The sequence below is a fragment of the Anabrus simplex genome, chromosome 2, assembly GCF_040414725.1.
Source record: "Anabrus simplex isolate iqAnaSimp1 chromosome 2, ASM4041472v1, whole genome shotgun sequence".
Taxonomy (NCBI): domain Eukaryota; kingdom Metazoa; phylum Arthropoda; class Insecta; order Orthoptera; family Tettigoniidae; genus Anabrus; species Anabrus simplex.
In genome coordinates, this window is record NC_090266.1 from 409,771,742 (window position 1) to 409,795,471 (window position 23,730).

Consider the following 23,730-nt stretch of genomic DNA (forward strand, 5'->3'; position numbering starts at 1 on the left):
AGCTGGAAGACGATTGAAACGAAAATATCCAAATGGACTAATTTTGGAATGTTCTCGAGTGTATGGAACGATTGGTAGCCTCTAATTTACGGGAATACTTCCTGCGAAGTGATAGCCAGCACGGTTTACTTCCAGAAAGATCCTGTAATACTTTATTAACATAGGTTATTGATGAGTGGCAGTTCTCCATGGAGAAATATAAAATTGTTTAGGTGGACTGCGTGGCTTTGGACTGGGCTAAAGGTTTTGACCAAAATCCGCATGAACGACTTTCGTTAAAATTAAGACAGATGAATATCGGGGGAGGTGTAATAGCATTGTTGCGGTCATTTCTCGAGAGTAGAACTCAACGTGTTGTGTAAGATGGAGTTCGATCTTCGACCGTTAAAATAACCTCAAGAGTATGTCAAGGCACCGCCTTTTTCTCTGATTTACCTAAATGTGTGACCTCAACCGTGTCCCAGTATGCTGATGACGCAGTAATGTACAGGGATATTCAATATGCAGATGACTGTCTGAAGTAACAGTCCGACCTGGACACTATACTGGTGTGGTGTTACCTCAACGGTGTCAATATTTATGTTGGCAAATGTAAATAAATTAGGTTAAGTAGGTCTCGAAACCCAATAGAATGAATATATAACATTAATAATGTACATATTGAGCAAGTTAAAGGCATATATTTGCTAGGAATAACCATTTTAGATAAACTAAAAGAGAGGGGAAGTTAGATGTAAAGCAGCCAGGGTGCTCGGGTTTATGCACAGAAGCCTCCATGGATGAAAGTCGAATGCTATACGGACGGCTTACCTGACTCTAGTGAGACCTGTACTGACCCATGGTGCCATTGTCTACCTGCCTGGTACCCTACTGCTGCAGCTTACCTTCACAATTTAGAAGGAATCCAACGTCGAGCTGAACGACTAATTAACAAGAACAGCTGCCTGCCTTCCCTCCCATCAATCGCCTCCTTGTGTAAACAAAGCGATGCCACCTTCTTACACAAGTCCATCACAAGGACCATTCACCCTTTCATCTTTCCCTCCACTATCCTTATCCTACAGCTCTGTCCAAAGGGCAAAGGGGTGTGTCTTCTACCGCGAATTGAGTCGTACAAACTAGGTTTCTTTGCCCGTTCACCGCAGCTTGGAATGACCTCCCCACCAACAATAAATGGAAAAATGTAAATATAGTTCAGTGTGACGTTAGGGGGCATATGCGGTGAGAAAATGTATGAGAATATGTGGAAGAATGAACCAGGTAGTGAAAGGATGTGTAAAATAGAATATGTATACAATTACTTTGTTACTTTACCTGTAAATAGTGTGTATGATTGTTGTAATTTAGGATGTATTAATTACTTCGAAAGGTCAGGCAGCTCTATGTGGGAGAATGAACCAGGTAGTGAAAGGATGTGTAAAATAGAATATGTATACAATTACTTTGTTACTTTACCTGTAAATAGTGTGTATGATTGTTGTAATTTAGGATGTATTAATTACTTCGAAAGGTCAGGCAGCTCTACGTGCCGGGGGCCTGTCCTTTTCCCCTCGGCCTTCCATATATAATGTAAAGGTTTATGGTAAATAAATAATGAATGAATGAAAAGGGGATTAGCGCTTGAAAATAGCATGCATCTACAGAAGAAATTTTGGTGTACAAAAATAATGTTCATATTCAGTCTGAATTGCAAAATGTAAGATATCGTTCACTGATCTCAAATGCGAAATTAGCTGGCCTTCGAGGATGCAAGTTTACGTTCCGAAAGGCTCCCATATTCACACTAGTTGGTTCAAGGAGGTGTTCAAATTATTCTTCAGAGTGCTTTGATTTTAATAATTATGAAGAATGCTAGCAATTTTGAGAGTTAGTTTTGCAGTATGAACCTTAATTTCTAAAGGCCATAAGAAAACTCTCCATTTCTGCACTAAAATACCCAATGCATTCTCGACTGTGCGTCTAGCACGGCATAACCTCTTGTCGTACTTCTCTTTAAGTTCTTCGTTTCTGGAGTGTTGGTATGGGAATGGCCGCATCACGTATAGGCGGAGTGGGAATGCTTCATCGCCAACCATGACGCATGGTGTGGACTCATTTTGTCCCTGCAGCTGTCTATTTTCTGGCACATTCAACGTGCCATGATTCAGTCTTTTTCCCATAGAGGAAGCCTCAAAAATACCACCATCACTATTTTTTCCATAGCCTCCAACATCAATACAAGTAAACTTATTGTCGTGATCAGCTAATGCCAGAAAACAATCGAGTATGTGTGAAAATAACTGAAATATGTCGAACCACTTTTGCTGGTTCGTTTGATTCGCACATGCTTTCCATCAGTACTCCAATGCAATTCGGAAACTGCCATTTCTCGTAGAAACCTTTTATATTTTCTTCCCATATCTCTTGAGTTGTTTTTGGAAGATACGCAGGTTGCAAACGTCTCCATATGGCCTCACAGACTTCAGTTACTGTTGCACTGACCGTAGAATAACCCATGTGATAAATATTTACAATAGTCTTGAAGTGATCACCGGTTGCCAAGAACCTAGAATATGAACTAGAACTTAATAATATCATAATTTTAAGTTTCAAAACGAGCATGTGTTAGTTTATTTCATTATTTTTCAGGTGAAGTAACTAAGAAGAAATGGAAAAGTCTAAGAGACAGTTATGGTAAACACTTTCGATCATTGAGAACAACTAGTGGACAGGCATGAAAGCAGCTAAATCGGTACAGATCCTGGCCATGGGCTAATCAAATGTCCTTTCTAAGACCCTATCTTGAATATGCATCGACAGATTCGAATGTTGCTTCTGATGATCTCGAAGACAGGGAATATTATGCTAATGCGTTACCTATAGAAGGAAGCAGCCTGCCAGTGACAGCGGGTGATCATAACTACGATTCTGAAAGCTCACCAGAAATTGAACCTCAAGATCTGCACCATTCAAGTGGAAACCAACATAAGAAAAGGAAAGATACTACAACTGCAATCAGACCTTCCAACGCAGACAATTTCTTTCCTACAAAGTCGAAGGTCATAAGAACTGACAAAGTTGATTTGATGTTCCTCAGCTTCCCCACGATCGTGAAACAGTTCTCATATCGGAGAAAAGTTTTAGTTACGGTTAAGCTAACTGAATGCATAACAGAGCAAGAATTGGCTCATTTACAGGAAATGGAAGAAGTTACTTTTTCTAGAAGGGAAACTCCTCCTGCACATTCCTCATCTAGTTACTCTAGATCCTCCAGCTGCACCATAAATAGCATGAATGTTTCACTTGGAACCTTCGGTGACGGGCAATCACATTTATCCATTCAAACTCCTCATCCTGGTGTGCCTAATGATGATGTAGTGATCGGGCAAAATTCATCTCTTGCCATAGCCCAACCTTCCTTGTCCTATAATTCTCACTGTTGGGAAACTATAGTGATTCTTCCTTGTTTACTCTATAAAACGGGTAGCAGCAATAGTTATGTGTTTAACAGTGTTGAATTAACATACGGGACAGCGAGCATACTAAGAGAGGAAATAGTGTACTTTATTATGTTTGTGCGTATGTTATGGTACCTTACTGATACAGTTATTATTGTTAATAAAACAATTCCTTAGAATATAAAATGTTATTTTAATAGTTTCTCTATTTACTCAAGTGGGGGAAAGATAGTGGTGTTTAGAAAAGAACATATGCGTGCATTACATTATACATAACTATAAGTGAGATTTACCTTAAAGCAACGTCCGGCTCCACGGCTAGATGGTTCGCGTGCTGGCCTTTCGTCACAGGGGTCCTGGGTTCGATTCCCAGCAGGGTCGGGAGTTTTAACTGTCATTGGTTAATTTCGCTGGCAAGGGGGCTGGGTGTATGTGTCGTCTTCATCATCATTTCATCCTCATCACGACGCGCAGGTCGCCAACAACGTTCATCAAATCAAAACACCTGCACCTGGCGAGCCGAACATGTCATCGGGCACTCCCGGCACTAAAAGCCATACGCCATATACATATATACCTTAAAGCAACAGCAAGTTGCTGAGTTGGATCGATACTGATCCTGTAGTTCGTGTTCAGTTTTGTTATATCCTTCTTGATCATCTCTAAAAGCTCACCGAAACATACAAGGTTCATTCTAAACGCTGTGTAAAATCTTTCTTCAACCTGCCTCAGCTGATGATACAAATTATTGAATTCTCCTTTAATGTCTCTCGAAGCATTAATATCGTGTACCCATAGCGTCCTGCGTTTATCCCTGTTATTAGGGAAAAACATGTTCAGATAGATAGAATAATTATCTGGACCTTCTACACTATCATATTACGTGAGTAATCAAGAATTATTAACTAAATATTTAATAAAGTTTCACCACACATTACGCAGGATCTCATCTCGTCTTATTTAACTTTTTACCTCCATGGAACTTAGGTACTCGTCATCTTCTAAAGCTACTGTGATAAGAAGACATTCTTCTTCAAACCGAGAGACTTCCATGATCCCGCCAAGACTCAGTATGAAAACTAGAGAGATACGTTCGCTATGGCCAGGCCGCGCGGACTACTATTTTGGTGTGTGCTAGGGAGTTCGCGAAATGTTCGCGTTCGCTCTCGTGTTCGTGTTCGCATTGGTGTGTGCGGAGCTTAATGTACACACAGATTTCATAAGAAATGAACTAACAAGTGTATAGAACAACAGCTTTTAACTGAATAAACATATACCATAAACTTACTTGCAACACAACTTCAATTTCTTGCTGTGATTTTAAAATTACCTGTTGCTGTATTTCTTATGTTCCCAGTTCAGTGGTAGCATATATTGCAGCTGGAAAGTGGCTTCTTGTATAAAATCTTATCAGAAAAATCATACAAATGTCTTTTCAAAGGATAATTTTCTTTTATAGCTTACCTTCTATAATACTGTAGACCTATGGATGTTTTAAACACATTCTAGTGTTAACTCTCTTATAATTAATAATTAACAATTTAATTTGTTTGTTTCTTTATATTATGTGCATCGTTATATTTACGAACTAGGTCACAATCCTGTAGATGTAGTTCAGCAGACTAATTGGTTCAATATCCAAACCAAAACAGCATTACAACAGGGGATCACTGTTATGTCATAAGCAACCCTGTCTCCCTTATTTAAGTTGTAGTCAAGACTACTGTAATCCAAATGAAATATTTTGATGCACAGGGATTTGAATCTTAGGTTTGAAACTACTTTATTTCACCAAGTGTACAATATGGTCTTATTAAATAATTTAAAATATTAATGTTTGTTTAAGAATTTAAACATGCTGTTTTGGGTTAAGGGGTGTCATGACTGAAATATTGAACGGGTACAATTTATCACTTATTAAAACGAAATTTAAAATACAAGCACACATTAATAAGATATAGCCCCATGCAAAACTTGGAGTTGATTAGGTAAGTGGTTGCAATGTTATTAACCATTTTTAATAGTCATATGTTGCATGGAAAATGCTCCTTGCAACACATTTTTTGGGCTATAATTTTGCAGACTTGTCAAAAATACTCATATATTTACGAAAAAATCCGGGTTTTTCAGTCAGCTATAAACTATTGGAGATATATTTTTTATTATTCATTCAATAGGCAAAAATCTAGTTTCGTGCTATTTCGGAAGTAATGAAGGTAATATTCAACTGATAATAACATGCTGAACTATTTTTAATTCCTGTACATATTCAAACATTCTCTGAAAATTTCAAGTGAATCTGATAAGAATTCTGTCGCAAGGAACATTTTTTGAATGGCAAAGAGCTGAAAACTTTTTAAGGTAGATAAAATCAATTGAATGTTTTAAGAAACACACTTGCTTTAAAACTGCCCAGTCACTCAGATGTATTTCTGCTCTTACATTCAACTTAGGCCTGTTACAAGTTAAATATATTCCAGCAGTATTATTGAAATCGAAAGAATTCTGAAGCTAATTTTGTCTGACAGCGTGAGAGAGGGAGGGGGCGTGGGCTTGCTCTATACACGCCGAACCGCTACCCTTTAAATACGGCTTTTAGAGCTTTAAAAATGACATTAGGGAAAGTCTGATGACTGGGTTCGAAAGAGGAAGAACTGGGGACCTTTTTAAAGTTTAAAATTGAAAATTTGATTTTCTGGTCAAAATTCGCAACTTTTCAGTCGTAACTCCCCTTAATGACTGTTTCTGTTCGTCAGTTTTATAAAGAATGCACTTCTGTGGTAAATAATGATGAAAAATTAGGAACACTGCAGATTATTGACGAAAAATTCAAATATACATGATCTATTTATTCCTCCAGGTTGAGTGAATAAGCTCGTTCTGAAATATAATGATCTTATCATACATATTATACAATTCACTAAGGGGACGTTTGTTTACAATCTCCCCCATCTCCTCCTCACCAATGTTATATTCGAACCTGCTATGGTACAGACTCTGTCAATTACAACTCAGCTCATGAGAATAAGTGAGAAGTCATCACAATGATCAACACAGCATCCAGCTAGAGAGATCCTCCTGCCATATTCTCGTCACTTTCTAAGATTACAAAATATATTTAGGCTGAATACAGTGAAACAGACCATCATGGTTGTAGTTCATCTAATATCCAACGTAAATAAGCAGAAACCCGTGTGTAAACCCCTGGCCATCCTGCCATTCCACAGTCACGAGGCCCAAACGACACCACACCGGCTACAAAGTGAACTGCATTGCCATTAAGTTCCGAGAACTTCATGAGAGGTCCGCCACTATCACCCGTGCAAGAGTCTTTGCCCTGGACTCCTCCTGCGCACATCTGGGTCTCCCGGAGTTCTCGACTGTTCCGGCGATACACATCGTAACAGTCCCTGAGGCTCACCAGAGGAACGTTCACCTTCAGCTTCACAGGGCTAAAGGATCCTGAAGGAAGAGAAACATATCGTGTGAATGCTTCATCAAAAGGAACTATATTAATTCAAGATTAAAGTCGTCAGCTGAAGAAGGGAAACAGCTGTATTTCAGTTAATTGTGTCTAAAATCAAATTTGTCTATTATTGTAACATATCCATCTGTGTCAGTTAAAATAATAACTTTTCATGTGTTCAAGTAAATATTATAGGTTCAGCTGTTAGATTGAAACAAGACATAATAATAACAATAGGTAATAATAATAATAATAATAATAATAATAATAATAATAATAATAATAATAATAATAATTGTTACCGTGTTTTTGTGGTAGTTATGCGTGAAAGAAGGTGCGGGCGTGAACGGGTCTCACACTACGGAAACAAAGTTAATGTAAAATTTAACAAGGTTATATTTTCTTTTCAAAAACAAAGAAATAACAAGCATGGCAGGTACAAAGTAGCAAATCAAAAGGGTAGTTACAATATTTACAGAATTTGGGCTTCGCGCCCTGACTTTACACTGCTTGGGCAATCAGCTCAGTTTTACCCCAAACACAAGTTTCAACAGAGGGGCAGAAAACCCCATTCATGCCTAGGAGCCCTTGCTCCAAATTGCACTGAAAAGCCTCCACGAGGCGTACAACACTCAATTTTCAAAAGAGCCACTCGCTCTCAAATTTAAGCCTCTCCCAGGCCACACCAAACTCCACCTTCAAGTTGTCCTCAACGGACATAAACACAGGGGTAAAATACCCAATCTACTGAGGTCTATTAAATGAAAAGCAGGTTAATTAAATGACCTCTAAAATAACAATTTGAGAGGAGGCGAACTTGCACTCCTAATACACTTTGATTAAGACCTACTTGGCACTAGGCCGTTACTACAAGGGCTAATCCCATACTAAAGAGGTGACTTAAAAAGAGAACAAGTTGTTTTACGTTATCGAAGAATAGGTTGAGAAAAATAAGTTCACCTCAAAACAATATGAGTGGGAGCTCGAGAGGGTTAGCACTCTCTATCCCAGTATGTAGCTTTAAAAGAGAATAAATGAAAAGAGTAGTTACATTTAGGAAACGGTTACATGGTGGAAAGCTTAGAACCCGCCCCGAGAGTTAAACTGCTGAAAGAAGTTATTAATCGGCCATTACCTTGTTGTTGACCGCTGCCGAGGAAAGAGGCGCTTCCCGCCTCCTGCTATGTACTTAATACACTGAAAGATGGAACAGAAGTGGCCCGGAGACCCTAAAATCAGCAGTTTATATCCTCTCGCAGAAGTTTCTAGGCGTTAGGGGAATGAAAACACCCTCCCGCACATTCTTTATTGGCTAGGGTACAGAAACATATCCAAGTAGGGGGAAGATACATCGGATTGGTCGAGAAAAAACTCAAAGAAATTCGGGATTGGATAAATCTAAAACAAGGGGAAAAAGCGGGGTATACAGCCAACTTAAACAATAACAGAAGGAAATTTAGCAAAGAACAAACATTTGAAATAAAAATTTCTCCAACAAAATAGTTCTTTGACTGCGCACTAGGTTGCACTATTGTTGATCTTCAGTAGTGTCCTCTAGAAGAGAAAGTTCACACTTCTTACTTCAAGCGAAACAAAAACACATCAAAAATGACACAGTTCAAAAACTCAAAGTTTTCCTTGTGGTGACATCTTCAGAGAAAGTAGAGAATTAATAGCGTAGATAAAGTTCAGACTTCCTCCAACAGAGGAGTTTCAACTGGCGCACATTTTGAATTAGCGGTGTGGAGGTGTACCGCCCGGTACAATAATAATAATAATAATAATAATACTGGCCTTCCCTTTGAATAACGTGCCACTGTGGGTAGACTTGTGCGTCCAAAAGAAGCATGTAGCTGAAACGAAGGTGCAACAATATCAGATGGATATCTGTCGAGAGACCAGACTAACGAATGATTCATCCAAAGTGGATAGCAACCTTTCGGAAGTTACAAGGGCGGCAGTCTGGATGATTGACTGACAATGCCATGTAATAATATTTAACCTAGCTTAGCTATGTTGATACTCCTACGCAGCTGAAAGCAACGGGAAACAACAGCCGTAACTAACTCCAGGGGACATGCTGCTCAGTATGAATGAATGATGTACTGATGACGGCTTCCTACCGGGTAAAATATTCAACAGGTAAAATAGTGACCCATTCGGATCTCCGCGAGAGGACTACACGAGAGGGGGCGATAATCAGGGAGATAAATATTGACATTTTGTGAGTCGGAGCGTGGAGTGTTAGATGTTTGAATCATCGTGGTAGATAAGAGAATCTGAAAAGAAAATGGATAGACTAAAGTCGATGTAGTTGGTATACGTGAAGCGCGTTGGCAGAAGAAACTAGATTTTGGTCAGGCGAATACAGAATTATCAACACAAAATCAAACAGGGCAAATGAAGTAGTCGGTTTAATCTATATACGGTACATCAAACAAGCAACATGCCCGTGTTTCGCTACGGTTTTAAATTCAAAGTTATTTCTCAAAGTTTTATGTTTTGGAGAGTCTACTGTCGACTGAGCCTGTAAAATAGGTCTACACTCTTAGTTCAAACGTCAGACAGTTCTGGGGAAACGATTACTAATTTTCTTTTCTAACACCCATTTGAACACCGTACAGAGGAATTGGAATGTTTTAAAACCCTATCTTATTCAACATCTAAGATGTACGGTTATGGGAGCCCGCCTGGTGGCCATGATCGTTTAAGGCGTTGAAGTCTAAAGGGTCTGACACTGAGGTTAGCCGGTTCGAGTTCCATAGGTCGAAAAAAAATTCACCATCAGATTTTTGGCTGGTAGGGTAGGGGAGGTGGTGGTATAAGATTTCTACTCACTAGACCACTCCGCAGTGCTCATATGGAGTAAGGGCATAAGACGGTGTTGATAGTAATTCGACCATCGGATGGAGACGTCAAGCGTTGAGCAGACCCCTTTTTGCTCATTCGACAGGAGTAGGCACCGTGCCGGCACCGGGTTTCACCCTCTCCCTTCCTAGTATCATAGGCCTATATCACGTCATTCTTTTCATCACATCTCCTCTGACGAGGTTGACGTCAGGAAGGGCAACCGGCCAGAAAAGCCCGCCACGGCAGATTCATCTCACCTCATACCCGACCCCGTAGAGAAACGGGACGAGGGTTGGACAAACAAACATGTACGGTTATGGGCGCAGTACATCGAACAGTACCGGTAATAGGGGAATGAATGTCTTTTGGCGGTGATTGTTTAAAAAATATATCTTAACATCCAGACCACCCTTCATGTAAAATTGTAAGATCGTGCCTGAAATGGTTTCGGAAGAATTGATATTGTGTTTCTGAGAGTCAACTACCATCTAAACATCTTAGGGGAGAAATATTTTGAAGTATGTGATATTTTACATCTAGGACATAAACGAAGAACCTTCTAGTAAAATTACAAATTTGTACGTCAAACGGTTTTGTAGGGATGAATAATTTCATTTGCGGAGAAAACCCCATTTAACACCCTAGGGGTAGAATGTTTAAAAATATTTCCTATTTCACACCTATGATTTAAAATATATACCGCTATTTGGAATTTTGTCTTCGTACGTCAAACGGCCTGGGAGGAAGGAATGAATATATCTGTTTTCAGATATTAACCCGCATTTAACTCTCTGAGGGGTTTTGAAATTTTAACTTCGTAATTCAAACGGTTACACAGAAGGGAATATTTTTGTCATCATTCCTCATCACCCAGTCAAAACCCTTTAGGGGTGTATTGTTTGAAGGCCACTTCTTATTAAAAAACCTAAGACATAGAATTTAGTTTGTGCAGAGGGCAGCACCGATCTCTGACAAAAATCGAGATGAAACTTACTTTGTTATTTAGGTCTATTAAATGTATTAAGTTTGTGGAAAGTGGTTAGTAATTTGAGAGGTTTAAATCTTGAAATATCAGACATTAAACGTCCGTAAGAATTCGTAGAAACTATTAATGGTATACAGTTCCAAAAATGTTCCTCCAGTTGTGTATCAAGTTCAAGATTATTTCGGTTAAACCCCTTAATTTTACAAACAATTTCTTTGGCAATAAAGGAAAGGAGTCGGAAATTCGGTCGAGTACCTTGACTGTTGTTAAGACTTCGTTTTACAACTTCAACAACTTCTACTTGATCCGATTCCTTATACGTGAAATATTTTGAACTATATCATATTTGACACCTACAACATCCAAAGTTCTTGTAAAATTTCAAGTGCATACGTCAAACGGTTTTCAGGGATGAACAAGTATGTCATAAGACTTAAGTCGTCACCCCCCAGCCAGAACCTCTTAGGGGTGTAGTGTTTTAGGGTCACAATTTATTTAAAATCTAAAACATACAAGAGCAACCATCATGTGAAATTTTAACTTCGCATGTCAGATGGTTTCAGAGAAATGAATATTATGTCATCAGAATTCACCCCCAATCAAAACCTCTTAAGGGTGTTTTGGATTGAGACCGTTTCTTAGTTATAACGTAATGCATATAGGAGCAATCGTCATGTGAAATTTCATCTTCGTATGTCCAACGGTTTCAGTGAAATAAATATGTTTGTCATCGGATATCACCCCAGTCATGACCCCTTAGGGGTGCACTGTTTTAAGACCATTTTTGTTTAAAATATAGGACACTGAGGAGTAACCACCACTGGAAATCCCAACCTCGTATATCAAGCGATTTCAGAGAAATTGAAATTTTTGTAATCAGGTCTTACCCTCTCGAGTCAAAATACCTTAGGGGGTATTGTTTTAAGACCACTTCTTAGTTATAATGTAATACATATAGGAGCAACCATCATGTGAAATTTCAACCTCGTAAGTCAAACAGTTTCAGATATACGAATATTTATTTTTTCAGACCTTTTCCTCCCATACAAAAAGCCTTAGGGATGTATTAAGACCACTTTTTATTTAAAATCTGAGACAAATAGGACAACTATCATGTGATTTCATGCTCTTATGTCAAACGGTTTAAGAGAAATGAATATTTATGTCGTCAGATACCCTCCACCCCCAGACCACCTTACCGTATTTAAAATCTCTTAGATATAGGAGCAAACATCACAGGAAATTTCAGTCTCATATGCCAGTCGATTTCAAAGATATAAATATTTGAGTTTTAAGGCCTCGCCCTTATGGTCAAAACCCTTTAGGAGAGAATTATTTTAAGACTACTCTTTATTTACATTCTAAGACGTATAGGAGCAACTGTCATGTGAAATTTCAAACTTGTTTGCCAATGGTTTGGGAGAAATGAATATTTATGTCGTCAAGACCTCCCCCCTAGTCAACCCCCTACCCCCTAGGGGTGTATTGTTGTAAGACTACTTCTTATTAAAAACATAGGACAACCATCATGTGAAATTTCAAGCCCATATGTCAAAAGGTTGGAGAGAAATTAATATTTATGTAGTCAGCCAAACCTGCCCCAAATCAAAACCCCTTAGGCTGGAATTATTTTATGATCACGTTTTATTGAAAATCTAATACATACAGGAGGAACAGTCATGTTAAATTTCAACCTCATATGTAAAACGGTTTCAGAGAAATGAATACTTTGATTTCGGGTATTAACGCCCATTTAATCCTTAAAGGCTGAATTTCTTCTAAACTTGTCTTATTTAACATGTAGTACATAAAGAAGCAATCAGTCAGTGCAATTTCAACATTGTCTGGACAACGGCTTCGATGGAAAGAATATTTTTCTTTTAGGATATAACCCCCGCTTCATCCACTTAAAGGTGGAATTCTTTGAACCCTTCCTTAGTGGGTGCCTATTGCCTTATATATAACTTATACAGATATAACCAATGTTCACGTCTGTAACTTCTTCAGTTTTAGAGATATAAGTATTCTCATGAAATGAAATGAAATGAAATGTCGTATGGCTTTTAGTGCCGGGATATCCCAGGATGGGTTCGGCTCGCCAGGTGCAGGTCTTTCTATTTGACTCCCGTAGGCGACCTGCGCGTCGTGATGAGGATGAAATGATGATGAAGACAACACATATACCCAGCCCCCGTGCCATTGGAATTAACTAGTTAAGGTTAAAATCCCCGACCCGGCCGGGAATCGAACCCGGGACCCTCTGAACCGAAGGCCAGTACGCTGACCGTTCAGCCAACGAGTCGGACAGTATTCTCATAAAAAAAGTCAACTCCTCCTTCACTTCTTTTAAAGTGGAAGTGGATTTTGAAATGAAAATGCACAACCTGTTTCCAGTCATTTGACCGGGTCAGGAATGGAATGAATGAAGCCCCAATCTAGCGACGAGTATGGGAATTGTGCCGGCTGTCGAAGCCTGTCGCACTCCTCTGGGGCAATGATTAATGAATGACAGATAAAATGAAATGATATTGGAGAGTACCCGGAGAAAAACCTGCCTCACCACCGCTTTGTCCAGCACAAATCGCACGTGAAGTGACCGGGATTTGAACCACGGGACCCAGCGGTGAGATGCCGGTGCGCTGCCGCCTGAGACAAGGAGGCTCAGAACAAAAAAAATACATGTTTCTTTATTTTTAAACGAGATTGTAAATATAAATTTTCACGTCTGCAACATCTTCAGTTTTTGAGATATAAGTATCCTCATAAAAATATTTCAATCTATTACACATCTACCCCCGCCCTTAAGCCCCTTAAGTGTATTTTTCGGAAACAAAAAATGTGTGTGTCTTTATTTTTAAAGGAGATTCCAAATACCAATTTTCATGTCTGTAATATCTTCAGTTTTTGAGATATAAGTATCCTCATAAAAGATTTAACAATCATTTAACCACTTTTCACCCTCTTAAGAGGATTTTTATAAAATAAAATAAATACGTGTTTATTTATTTTTAAAGGAGATTACAAATACCAATTTTACATCTATAAACTGTCAGGTTTTTGAGATATAGATTACACTCATTTTAACAATTTATCCCCCTTTTTACTCTCTTAGCGACAGAATATCCAAAAATCCTCTCTTAGTGAGCACCTACACTGTAATATAAATCTGTCCCCAAAATTTCATTTCTTTCTGTCCAATAGTTTTGGCTCGGTGACGATGAATCAGTCAGTCAGTCAGTCAGTCAGTCAGTCAGTCAGTCAGAACATGATATAATTATAAGTATCACCATAAAAAGGATTGAACCCACTTTTCACCTCTTTTCATCCCCTTAAAGGGATTTTCATCAAATAAGAAAATATCCACAATAATCTCGAAAACGTAATAAGTTATAGACGTTAAAATGGGTATTTGCAATCTCCTGTAAAAGTAAAGGAACACGCATAATTTGTTTTCAGAAAATTCTCTTAAGGGGAAGTGACTGACTGACAGATTTTTCATCGCCGAGCCAAAACTACTGGACGTAAAGAAATGAAATTTTGAGGATACATTTATATTACAATGTAGGTGCTCGCTAAGGAAGAATTTTAGGATATTCCGTCGCTAAGGGGGTGAACAGGGAGGTGAATTCTTAAAATGAGTGTAACTATATCTCAAAAACTTAACGGTTTAAAGACGCTGAAAGTGGTATTTGGAATCTCCTTTAAAAATAAGGAAATACATATTTTTATGTTTTCGGAAAATCCTCTTAAGAATGGCGAGAAAAGGTGAAAAAGGGATTGAGTAGGAATGGCAATGGGGGTGAATTTTTAAAATGAGCATATCTATACATATAAAACTAGCAAGATACCCGTGCTTCGCTACGGTAATATACTGAAATTTACAATTTAATGTTTAACGTTTTATGCATAAACCGCCGATATTCGCAATCTGACTGGTTTTCTGAGAGATTCCGCCAAAATTAGTGATCTGACTCGTTTTATGAGAGATTATGGCAAAGTTCCTCCCATTTTTCAATCTTTTCTTTCCAGCAATCGATTTCGTACTTCCCGGGCTAGGTCCAGGTATTCCACCCGGTCAGTTGTGTCCCTAAATCTTTGCCATCATTCCCTATAAGCATTTTAAATGTGGATCAAATCCTCGAGGAGATCCGGGGTGGTGCTGTCTTGGGTGCCTTCGCGGTACTGAACTCGCGGCCGGACTGCATTCGTAGTCATTATCCGCCCAGGACCCGTTTCCAGCGCGGTCCGCACATTTTGACGACGGTCCAGAACATTCTTCTTCTTTTCTTCCTCTCCTTCTTCTTCTGATTATTATTATTATTATTATTATTATTATTATTATTATTATTATTATTATTATTATTATTATTATTATTATTCTGGACCCCACAGCAAGATGCAAGACCGCTACTTGGCGGTAAATTACACCTGCTGCCATTGTCACTGACGACAATATGACCAGCACCATTGTCGCCCGTAGGCAAGTGTGCAGGATTTCTGGCGATACGAATGACATACTTCCGTGCATTATTGACCTTATTATAGAGGTGAACAATTGAACGGCCAATCTCATTCCTATCGTTTATTTCACACGTGTTTAATTTTTTATTTATATGCCAGGAGAATCTACTGTAATCTAAGAAGGTTCTCCAAAGGAAAAGACTGCTCTTGAAAACGAACTGAGGAAAGATTAATAATGATCGGTTTATGATCAGAATAAGTACACTGAAAATCCTCAGCCCGTTTCCAGTCATTCGACCGGGTCAGGAATGGAATGAATAAAGCCCCCAGCTAGCGGTGAGGATAGGAATTGTGCCGGCTGCCGAGGCCTGTCGCACTCCTCTGGGGCAAAGATTAATGAACACAAATGAAATGAAATGATATTGGAGAGTGTTGCTGGAATGAATGATGACGGGGAAAACCGGAGTACCCGGAAAAAAACCTGTCCCACCTCCGCTTTGTCCCGCACAAATCACACATGGAGTGACCGGGATTTGAAACACGGAACCCAGCGGTGAGAGGCCGGCCCTGCCGCCTGAGCAACGGAGGCTCCTTATACGTACATTATGAACAGTAAAATCAATTGGTCTCACATCCTTTATCACCCCACCGCAGTTAAATTGATTTACCCCCCACCCCGAAATAAAGAAGGCGTGTTTCTTTATGTTTAAAGGAGATTCCAAATACCAAAGTTCACGTGTGTTACTTTCAGTTTTGAGATATAAGTATCCCCATAAAAATAATTCACCCTTTTCACTTACTTTCACCCCCCCCCCTCTTAAGTGAATTTTCCGGCAAAATATATTTGTTTTTTTAATAGTAAAGGATCTTCTAAATACCGATTATCTTCAGTTTTTGAGATATGTGTCCTCATGAAACCCAAAACACGTTGTTTTATTTTTCAAGAAGATCTAAATACCAATTTTCACGTCTGTAACAACTTTAGTTTTTACTAGATGTAAGTATCCTCATACAATTAATTCAAATAATTTTTCAACTTTTTCACCTCCCCCATCTCTTCATTGGATTTTCCGAGAATACCTGTTTCTTTACTTTAACAGGAAATTCCTAATACCAGTTTTTACGTCTGTAACATTTTACGGTTCTGAGATATACTGTAGATATAGTCTTTTTTAAAATTCACCCCAATTTGTCACTCCTGTTTAATTAGATTTTCCAAAAACAAAAAATAAATGTTTCTTTATTTTTAAAGGAGATCCCATATACTAATTTTAGGTCTGTAATCTTCAGTTTCTGAAATATAAGTATCCTCATTAAAGATTTTCAACCTCTTATTCATACTTTTCACCCCTCCTGTTGGGATTTACAGAAAACAAAAAATACATATTCGTTTATTTTTAAAGGAGATTCTAAATATCAATTTTAACATCTGCAAGCTTTTAAAATTTTGAGATATAGATTAACTCATTTTTAAAATAAACCCCCCTTTCACCCCCACTAATTGCATTTTCCAAAAACAAAAAATACAGTTTCTTTTTTTTTTTTAAGGAGATCCCAAATACCGATTTTCAGGTTTGTAACAACTTCAGTTTCTGAGATATAAGTATCTTTATTAAAGGCATTCAACCCTTTTTTCACCCCTTTTCACCCCTCCTATTGGGATTTTCCAGAAACAAAAAAAAAATACCTGTTTCTTTATTTTTAAAGGAGATTCTAAGTACCAATTTTTAAATCTTTATACCTTTAAAGTTTTGAGATATAGATACACTCATTTTAAAAATTCACCCCCTTTTTAACCCTCCACTATTTGGATTTTCCAAGAACAAAAAGAACAGGTTTCTTTATTTTTAAAGGAGATCCCAAATACCTTTCTTCAGGTCTGTAATATCTTCAGTTTCTGAGATATAAGTATCCTCAATTAAAGGCATTCAACCCATTTTTCACTCCTTTTCACCCCTCCTATTGGGATTTTCCGAAAACAAAACAAATACGTGTTTCTTTATTTTTAAAGGAGACTCCAAATATCAATTTCTACATCTGTAAACTTTTAAAGTTTTGAGATATAGATACACTCATTTTAAAAATTCACCCCCTTTTTTTACCCCCATTATTTGGATTTTCCTAATACAAAAAATACGTGTTTCTTTATTTTTAAAGGAGATTCCAAATACCAATTTCTACATCTGTAAACTTTTAAAGTTTTGAGATATAGATACACTCATTTTAAAAATTCACCCCCTTTTTCACCCCCATTATTTGGATTTTCCTAATACAAAAAATATGTGTTTCTTTATTTTAAAGGAGGTTCCAAATTTAAATTTTTATGGCTGTAACATCTTCAGTTTTTGAGATATAAGTCTCCTCATAAAGGGTGTTCAACACATTTCCTCCCCTCTTCACCCCCCTTCATGGGATTTTCCGAAAACAAAAAATACGTGTTTCTTTATTTTTAAAGGAGATTCCAAATACCAATTTTTATGACTCTAAACCTTTAAGTTTTTGAGATATAGATATCCTCATTTTAAAAATTCACCCCCATTTACACCCCCTTAGCGACAGAATATCCAAAAATCCTCCCTTAGTGAGCACCTAAATGTTAATATGAAGGTATGCTCAAAATTTTATTTCTCTATGTTTAGTAGTTTTGGCTCGGATGTAATGAATCAGTCAGTCAGTCAGTCAGTCAGTCAGTCAGTCAGTCAGTCAGTCAGTCAGTCAGTCAGTCAGTCAGTCAGTCAGTCAGTCAGTCAGTCAGTCAGTCAGGACAATTTATTATATACATATAGATAGATATATACCAAAAAATCTAAAGATATTACAAACGTGAAAACTGGTATTTGGAATCTCCTTTAAAAATAAAGAAACATGCATTCTGGGGAGGGAACGAACTTGGTAGGGGGGGGGGGGGGGTGAAAACGGACATGAAATCCATTTATGAGGGTACATATATCTCAAAAACTGAAGATGTTACAGTCGTGATAATTGGTATTTGGGAGCTCATTTAAAGAAACATAATGTGATGATTAAAGTCATATTATAAATTTTATAAAAACAACACTTCACAAACAGGAATCTCACTCTTATAAGCAAAACAAACAACACTTTGACCTGAGATGGGACATATGTTTATTTATGTTTGGAATATACAATGTTTGGAGGAAGAGTTTGGGATACTGTAAACGGGATGAAGTTGCACATGTTAAAGTCCGTTAAACCTGCGCATTGCCTGAACTTAGTAAATTTTATAACAGGAAAAAGAAAGTGCTCACATATGTGCATGGGACTGAACACTGAAAGAACATAAGAAGCTTGCCTGTGCTGTCGAGGATAGTGTTGCTGAGGATATACTTTTTTAAAGTCATACATATATCAGGATTGCAGAAATGTGTTGTTGATTCGGGTGTTGTTCTGTTGATCTATCAGCTCAAGCTGGACATAATGGGGAACATCCACAGCAAAAAGTGAGAGAAAGTCTAATCAGTAAATTATAGTCATTCTTGGGCCCTTCAAAGTCATGAAACCTCTTCGAAAACAGACCAGCTGGCAATCCAACTGTGCTGCTGTCATGCAGTCAGACTGCTAAACTTTACTCCTTCTTCTTCCCTCAACAACCCATCTACACTGAAACCATGATTTTGGGATGCAGCGGCCTACACTTGACTGCTGATCCACATATGGAACCCTTGACACACTAGGCAAGAGCACGGTCAAAGTGCACACACCAGAGGAAGGATGTCAGGCCAAGCCTGCTTTTGAATGAACATCGAAAGGCGTGTCAGTCTATAATGTACATGTATGAATTACCACAAGACACGGCTGCGAATCAAACCCAGATCCCCGAAACCCAAAGGTCAGGATGCTAACCAGTCAGCCATGGAGCTAGAGATCTTTGTAAATAAGATGTAGTGAGACAATGGGAAATTAAAACCGATTAATACCAATGAAGAACACGTTTTCTGTTATGATTACAGCTGCCATAGGTATTAGAGCTCCTTCAAGGAATTAGATCAGCCAGTGACAATCATAATGACTGTTCAAATGTTGGGATCTGCCTGACCTTTACAAAAGTGAGTAAAGTTCCTTATCCATCGTAACTCATTCTAAAGGACTAATAAGGCTGACATAGGTGACAAATTAAACTTACTGTTTTCCGTGCGTCCCCACCCTGATACAGTCAGGTTCTCACCCACTCGTAGTTCACGGAGTAGGGTTTCTGTGACAGGAAGGCAGATCGGCTTAATGTATTCTGAAACAAAAGAATAAAAATGAAATAAATAACTATGTAAATGAAAAGGAAAATATCACTAATGTTTAAAGATCAACAACTTTTGTAAATTTCATCATCTTTCCACCAAGCATATATTCTTAAAATTATATTATTTTTACCACAAGTTTCTCCTTTGGGTTACCAATTATCTTTTGATGATTAATTTCAAACTGTTACAGGTGCTCTTAATAAATGAATAAGGTTTCAAAGTCCAGTTTATATTCTATAATGTTTGAACTTGTATGCATTGGTGTTTCTCTGGTTGTGCATACATGAAGTGAACTAAAGATGATTGGTGAATGAAAGATACCAACTGTAAGATTATATGTCACAGGAGACCAGGTACGGTTACAGTACATTGTGATGAGATGAAGGAAAATACTCAAAAGAAAAAAGGAAATTTTCTATGAATTTCTGGAGCCATAACAAATAAGTAGCATATCTAAGAGCCCCCTGTCTGATTTTCTGGGAATAATGCAAAAAAATCTTGAACTTACGAAAGAACTCCAGTATGGCTACTGGTTTGAGTCTGACTTCAGGCGTATAATATACTAGCTGTTACTCACAGCTTCACTCGTGTGGATTTCATAACTTCATAAAAGCAATCATCCTTGGTACTGCACTAAGGCATTATCCAAAAACCCCTACGTATAAAAACTCACCAAAAACCTGAGGTTCATTACCACAGTACCTCTTTTGCAAACCACGTTTGTGGTATTGCCTTTTGGGGCAGAGATGACCAGTCTTCTGGCAAAACTCTCTGGAACCTACGACAGAGAACTGTACGTTTTTTAGATATATCCCCATAAAAAGAATTTAACCCCTTTTTCAGTCCTTCCACCCCCTCCCCCCACCCCCAAGCAGATTTTCTGAAAACAAAAATATGGGTTTCCTGTTTTTTTAAAGGAGATTCCACATATCAATTTTCACATCTGTAACATCTTCCTTTTTTGAGATATAAATATCCTCACAACATGAATTCAACTCCATCTTCACTTATTTTCACCACCCCATCATAAGAAGATTTTCCAAAAACAACAAATAGACTTACGTGTTTTGTAACATCTTCAGTTTTAGAGATATAAGTACACTCATAAAAAGATTTCAGCCCCTTCACTTCTTTACTGCCCTTCACCTACCCCCAAGTGGATTTTCTGAAAACAAAATTTATTTATTTTTAAGTAAGATTCCAAATACCCATTTTAATAGCTGTAACACATTCAGTTTTTGAGATGTGCTCGTTTTAAGAATTAACCCTATTTTTCACTCCTTTTAATCCCTCTTAAGTGGATTTTCTGAAAAAAAACAATACATGCATGTTCATAAATAACAGAACACCTTGAAAGACTAGAGATAGGAAGTTCATATTCACAGGACAGGTTCATTAGTATGTTCTGCAGGAAAAGCAGAAATGATTAGCATTTCAGTCACCTAGGTTCAGCATGCGTCCTGTTGCCTAGCAGGTACTGGGTCCTCCATGGGCACTGGTAACTTCTTCCATGTGTGATGGCATCGAAGTGTATAAGGCGTGAATGGCGCCCTGGGTTATAGCCATTCGTGCTGCATTCACCTGCTTCCACAGTTCATCGTTGCTGGTTGGCATTGGGTAACAGCACCGCACCCGTCGTTTCACCATATCCCACACATTTTCTATTGACGACAAGTCCGGTGATCGGGCAGATCAGGGTAAGAGTCTGACGTCCTGTGACAACAACAAGAGACGTGTTCATGCAGCAACATGTGGTCATGCATTGTCCTGCTGAAATATGGCGTCTGGAGCTTCGTGCAGAAAGGGTGTGGCTACGGGTCGCAGGATGTCATTCACGTAGGTCAAACTGATCACAGTGCCCTGGACATGCACCAACTGTGATTTGTAGTTAAAGCCAATAGCACCCAACACCATAAGGCCTTGAGTTGGTGCTGTATGTCATGTGCGAATGCAGTCAATGTGATGCCTCTCCCCTGGTCTGTGGTGAATCAAAATGCAGTCATCATTTTCAAACAAACATAAACTGGATTCATCCAAAAACACTATCTGCTGCCATTCCTGTCCCAATTGATGTCGTTCTATACACCACTGCAGTCTAGCAAATTCATGTGCATTAGTCAAAGGTAAGCAGTGAAGTGGACGACGCGTTGGTAACCCACATCATAATAAACAGCGACAGAATGTCTCTCCTGATAGTGTACGATTTGTTACACTGTTGTGGCATAGCTGAAGATGCAGATCTGTCATTCAATGCCATTCAGATGAGGTGTCGATGTTCTCGGGGGCGAGGGTGGTCTGGGTGGTGCAACCAGACCCATCTCATCATGTTCTACGGACTTCTGTTAACCATTCTGTTCACACCTGTTACACTGCCGACACACTTTGTCCCACACGAGCAGCAATTTCCTGGATGGATGTATCATGTTTCCTCGTGCCAACAATGCGCCCTCTTTCAAACTCACTCATTTGACAGTGTGGTTCTCTCATACATCTGCGACGCATCCTGCATGTCTGCTCAAGTCAAACTGATCCATTAACTTTGGTTTATAGTGACAACGAGAGCCGCGGGCACATTTTATCAGTCGGTGGTGGTGGTGGTGCGCCGAGATATCGATGTGGACCTTGAAGCTGAGGGCTAATCATTTTTCAGGACATACTTTTTGCTATTTGCTTTACGTCGCACCGACACAGGTAGGTCTTATTGCAACGATGGGATAGGAAAGGCCTAGGAAGTGGAAGGAAGCGGCCGTGGCCTTAATTAAGGTACAGCCCCGGCATTTGCCTGGTGTGAAAATGGGAAACCATGGAAAACCATCTTCAGGGCTGCCGACAGTGGGGCTCGAACCCACTATCTCCCGATTACTGGATACTGGCCGCACTTAAGTGACTGCAGCTATCGAGCTCGGTTCAGGACATACTAGTGCACATGTTCTGTGAATATGAACTTCCTATCTCTAGTCTTTCAAGGTGTTCTGGTTTTTAAGAACATGTGTGTATGTGTTCTTTATTATTAAAGGAGATTTCAACTACCAATTTTCACATTTGTAACATATCAGATTTTTGAGATATACTCATTTTAAAATGTACTCCCTTTTTCACTTATTTTCACTGCCCCTTAAATGAATTTTCCAAAAAATAAAAAATAAAATATGTGTTTCTCTTTAAAGAAGATTCCAAATACCAATTTTCATGTCTTTAAACTATTAAGTTTTTGAGATAAAGATATAATCTTTTTAAAATATTCAACCCCCTTTTCACCCCCTTAGCCATGGAATACCCTAGAATCCTTCCTTAGTGAACACCTACACTGTAATATCAATATATCCCCATAATTTCACCTTTTTATATCCAGTAGTTTTGGCTCAGCGATGATGAGTCAGTCGGTGAGCCAATCAGTAAGTGAGTGAGTGAGTCAGTCAGTCCATCAGTCAGTAAGTCAGCACATGTTATTTATTTTAGAGATGCTGGCAGTTCTTACAAATTCTCAACCGTTTTAATTTTAAGACTATAATATTGTTATACCTATTCCCAAGAAAGAAGGTGTTAATAAGTGTGAAAACTACCAAACAATTAGTTTAGTATCTCATCCTTGTAATATTATAACACATGTTATTTTCATAAAAGTGGAAGTACAATTTGAAACTGAGTTGGAAAACAAACGGTTTGGCTTCAGAAAAATCACAGAAACACATAAATTAATCCTGATATCATCATAGAGGATCAAACTAAAAAGGACAATCCCAAGTACATAACATTCATAGACCTAGAAAATGCATTCTATAATGTTGATTCGACCAAACTATTTGAGATTCTGAAGGTGATTTGGATCAGAAACCAAGAAGAAAAAAAAGATTATACAATTTCTATACAAAAGTCAGTCTGCAGTGCTAAGAATTGAGGGCTATGAAAGATAAGAATCAGTCCAGAAAGAAGCGAGGAAAGGTTGCAGTTTGTGCCCTCCCCTTTCCTATGATTATATAGAACTGTTGGTAAAGGAAATCAAGAGGAATTTGGAAAAGGAGTCACAATCCAAGAAGAAGAAATCCAAACCCTGAGATTTGCTGGTGATATTGTTATTTTATCTGTGTCTACAGAAGGTCTGGAGAAATTGCTGAATGGTATAGGCACAGTCTTTGAGAAGGAGTATAGTACAAGGTGAAAATAAATAAATCAGACACAAAAGTAATGGAGTGCAGTCAAACAAAGTCAGGTAATGCAGGAAATATTAGATTAGGAAAATTCAGTCTTAAAGGTAGTACCGGTATATGAATATTG

General features: G+C 38.3%; 1 protein-coding gene and 1 pseudogene across 2 annotated transcripts in view; both read right to left on the reverse strand.

Moving 5' to 3' along the window:
- Nucleotides 1–1,677: 1,677 nt before the first annotated feature.
- Nucleotides 1,678–2,496, reverse strand: LOC137498462 (uncharacterized; annotated as a pseudogene).
- A 2,713-nt stretch (nucleotides 2,497–5,209) lies between these two features.
- Nucleotides 5,210–23,730, reverse strand: part of LOC136864171 (phenoloxidase-activating enzyme 1) — a 225,800-nt gene continuing 207,279 nt past the window's right edge. For both annotated transcript variants that reach the window (XM_067140825.2, XM_067140824.2), the window contains 2 exons: nucleotides 19,344–19,445; nucleotides 5,210–6,899 (listed from right to left, as the gene is read on the reverse strand). In XM_067140825.2, the coding sequence (XP_066996926.1) occupies nucleotides 6,583–6,899; nucleotides 19,344–19,445 (419 nt within the window). In that variant the 3' untranslated portion in view covers nucleotides 5,210–6,582. The remainder of the gene's footprint in view (nucleotides 6,900–19,343; nucleotides 19,446–23,730) is intronic.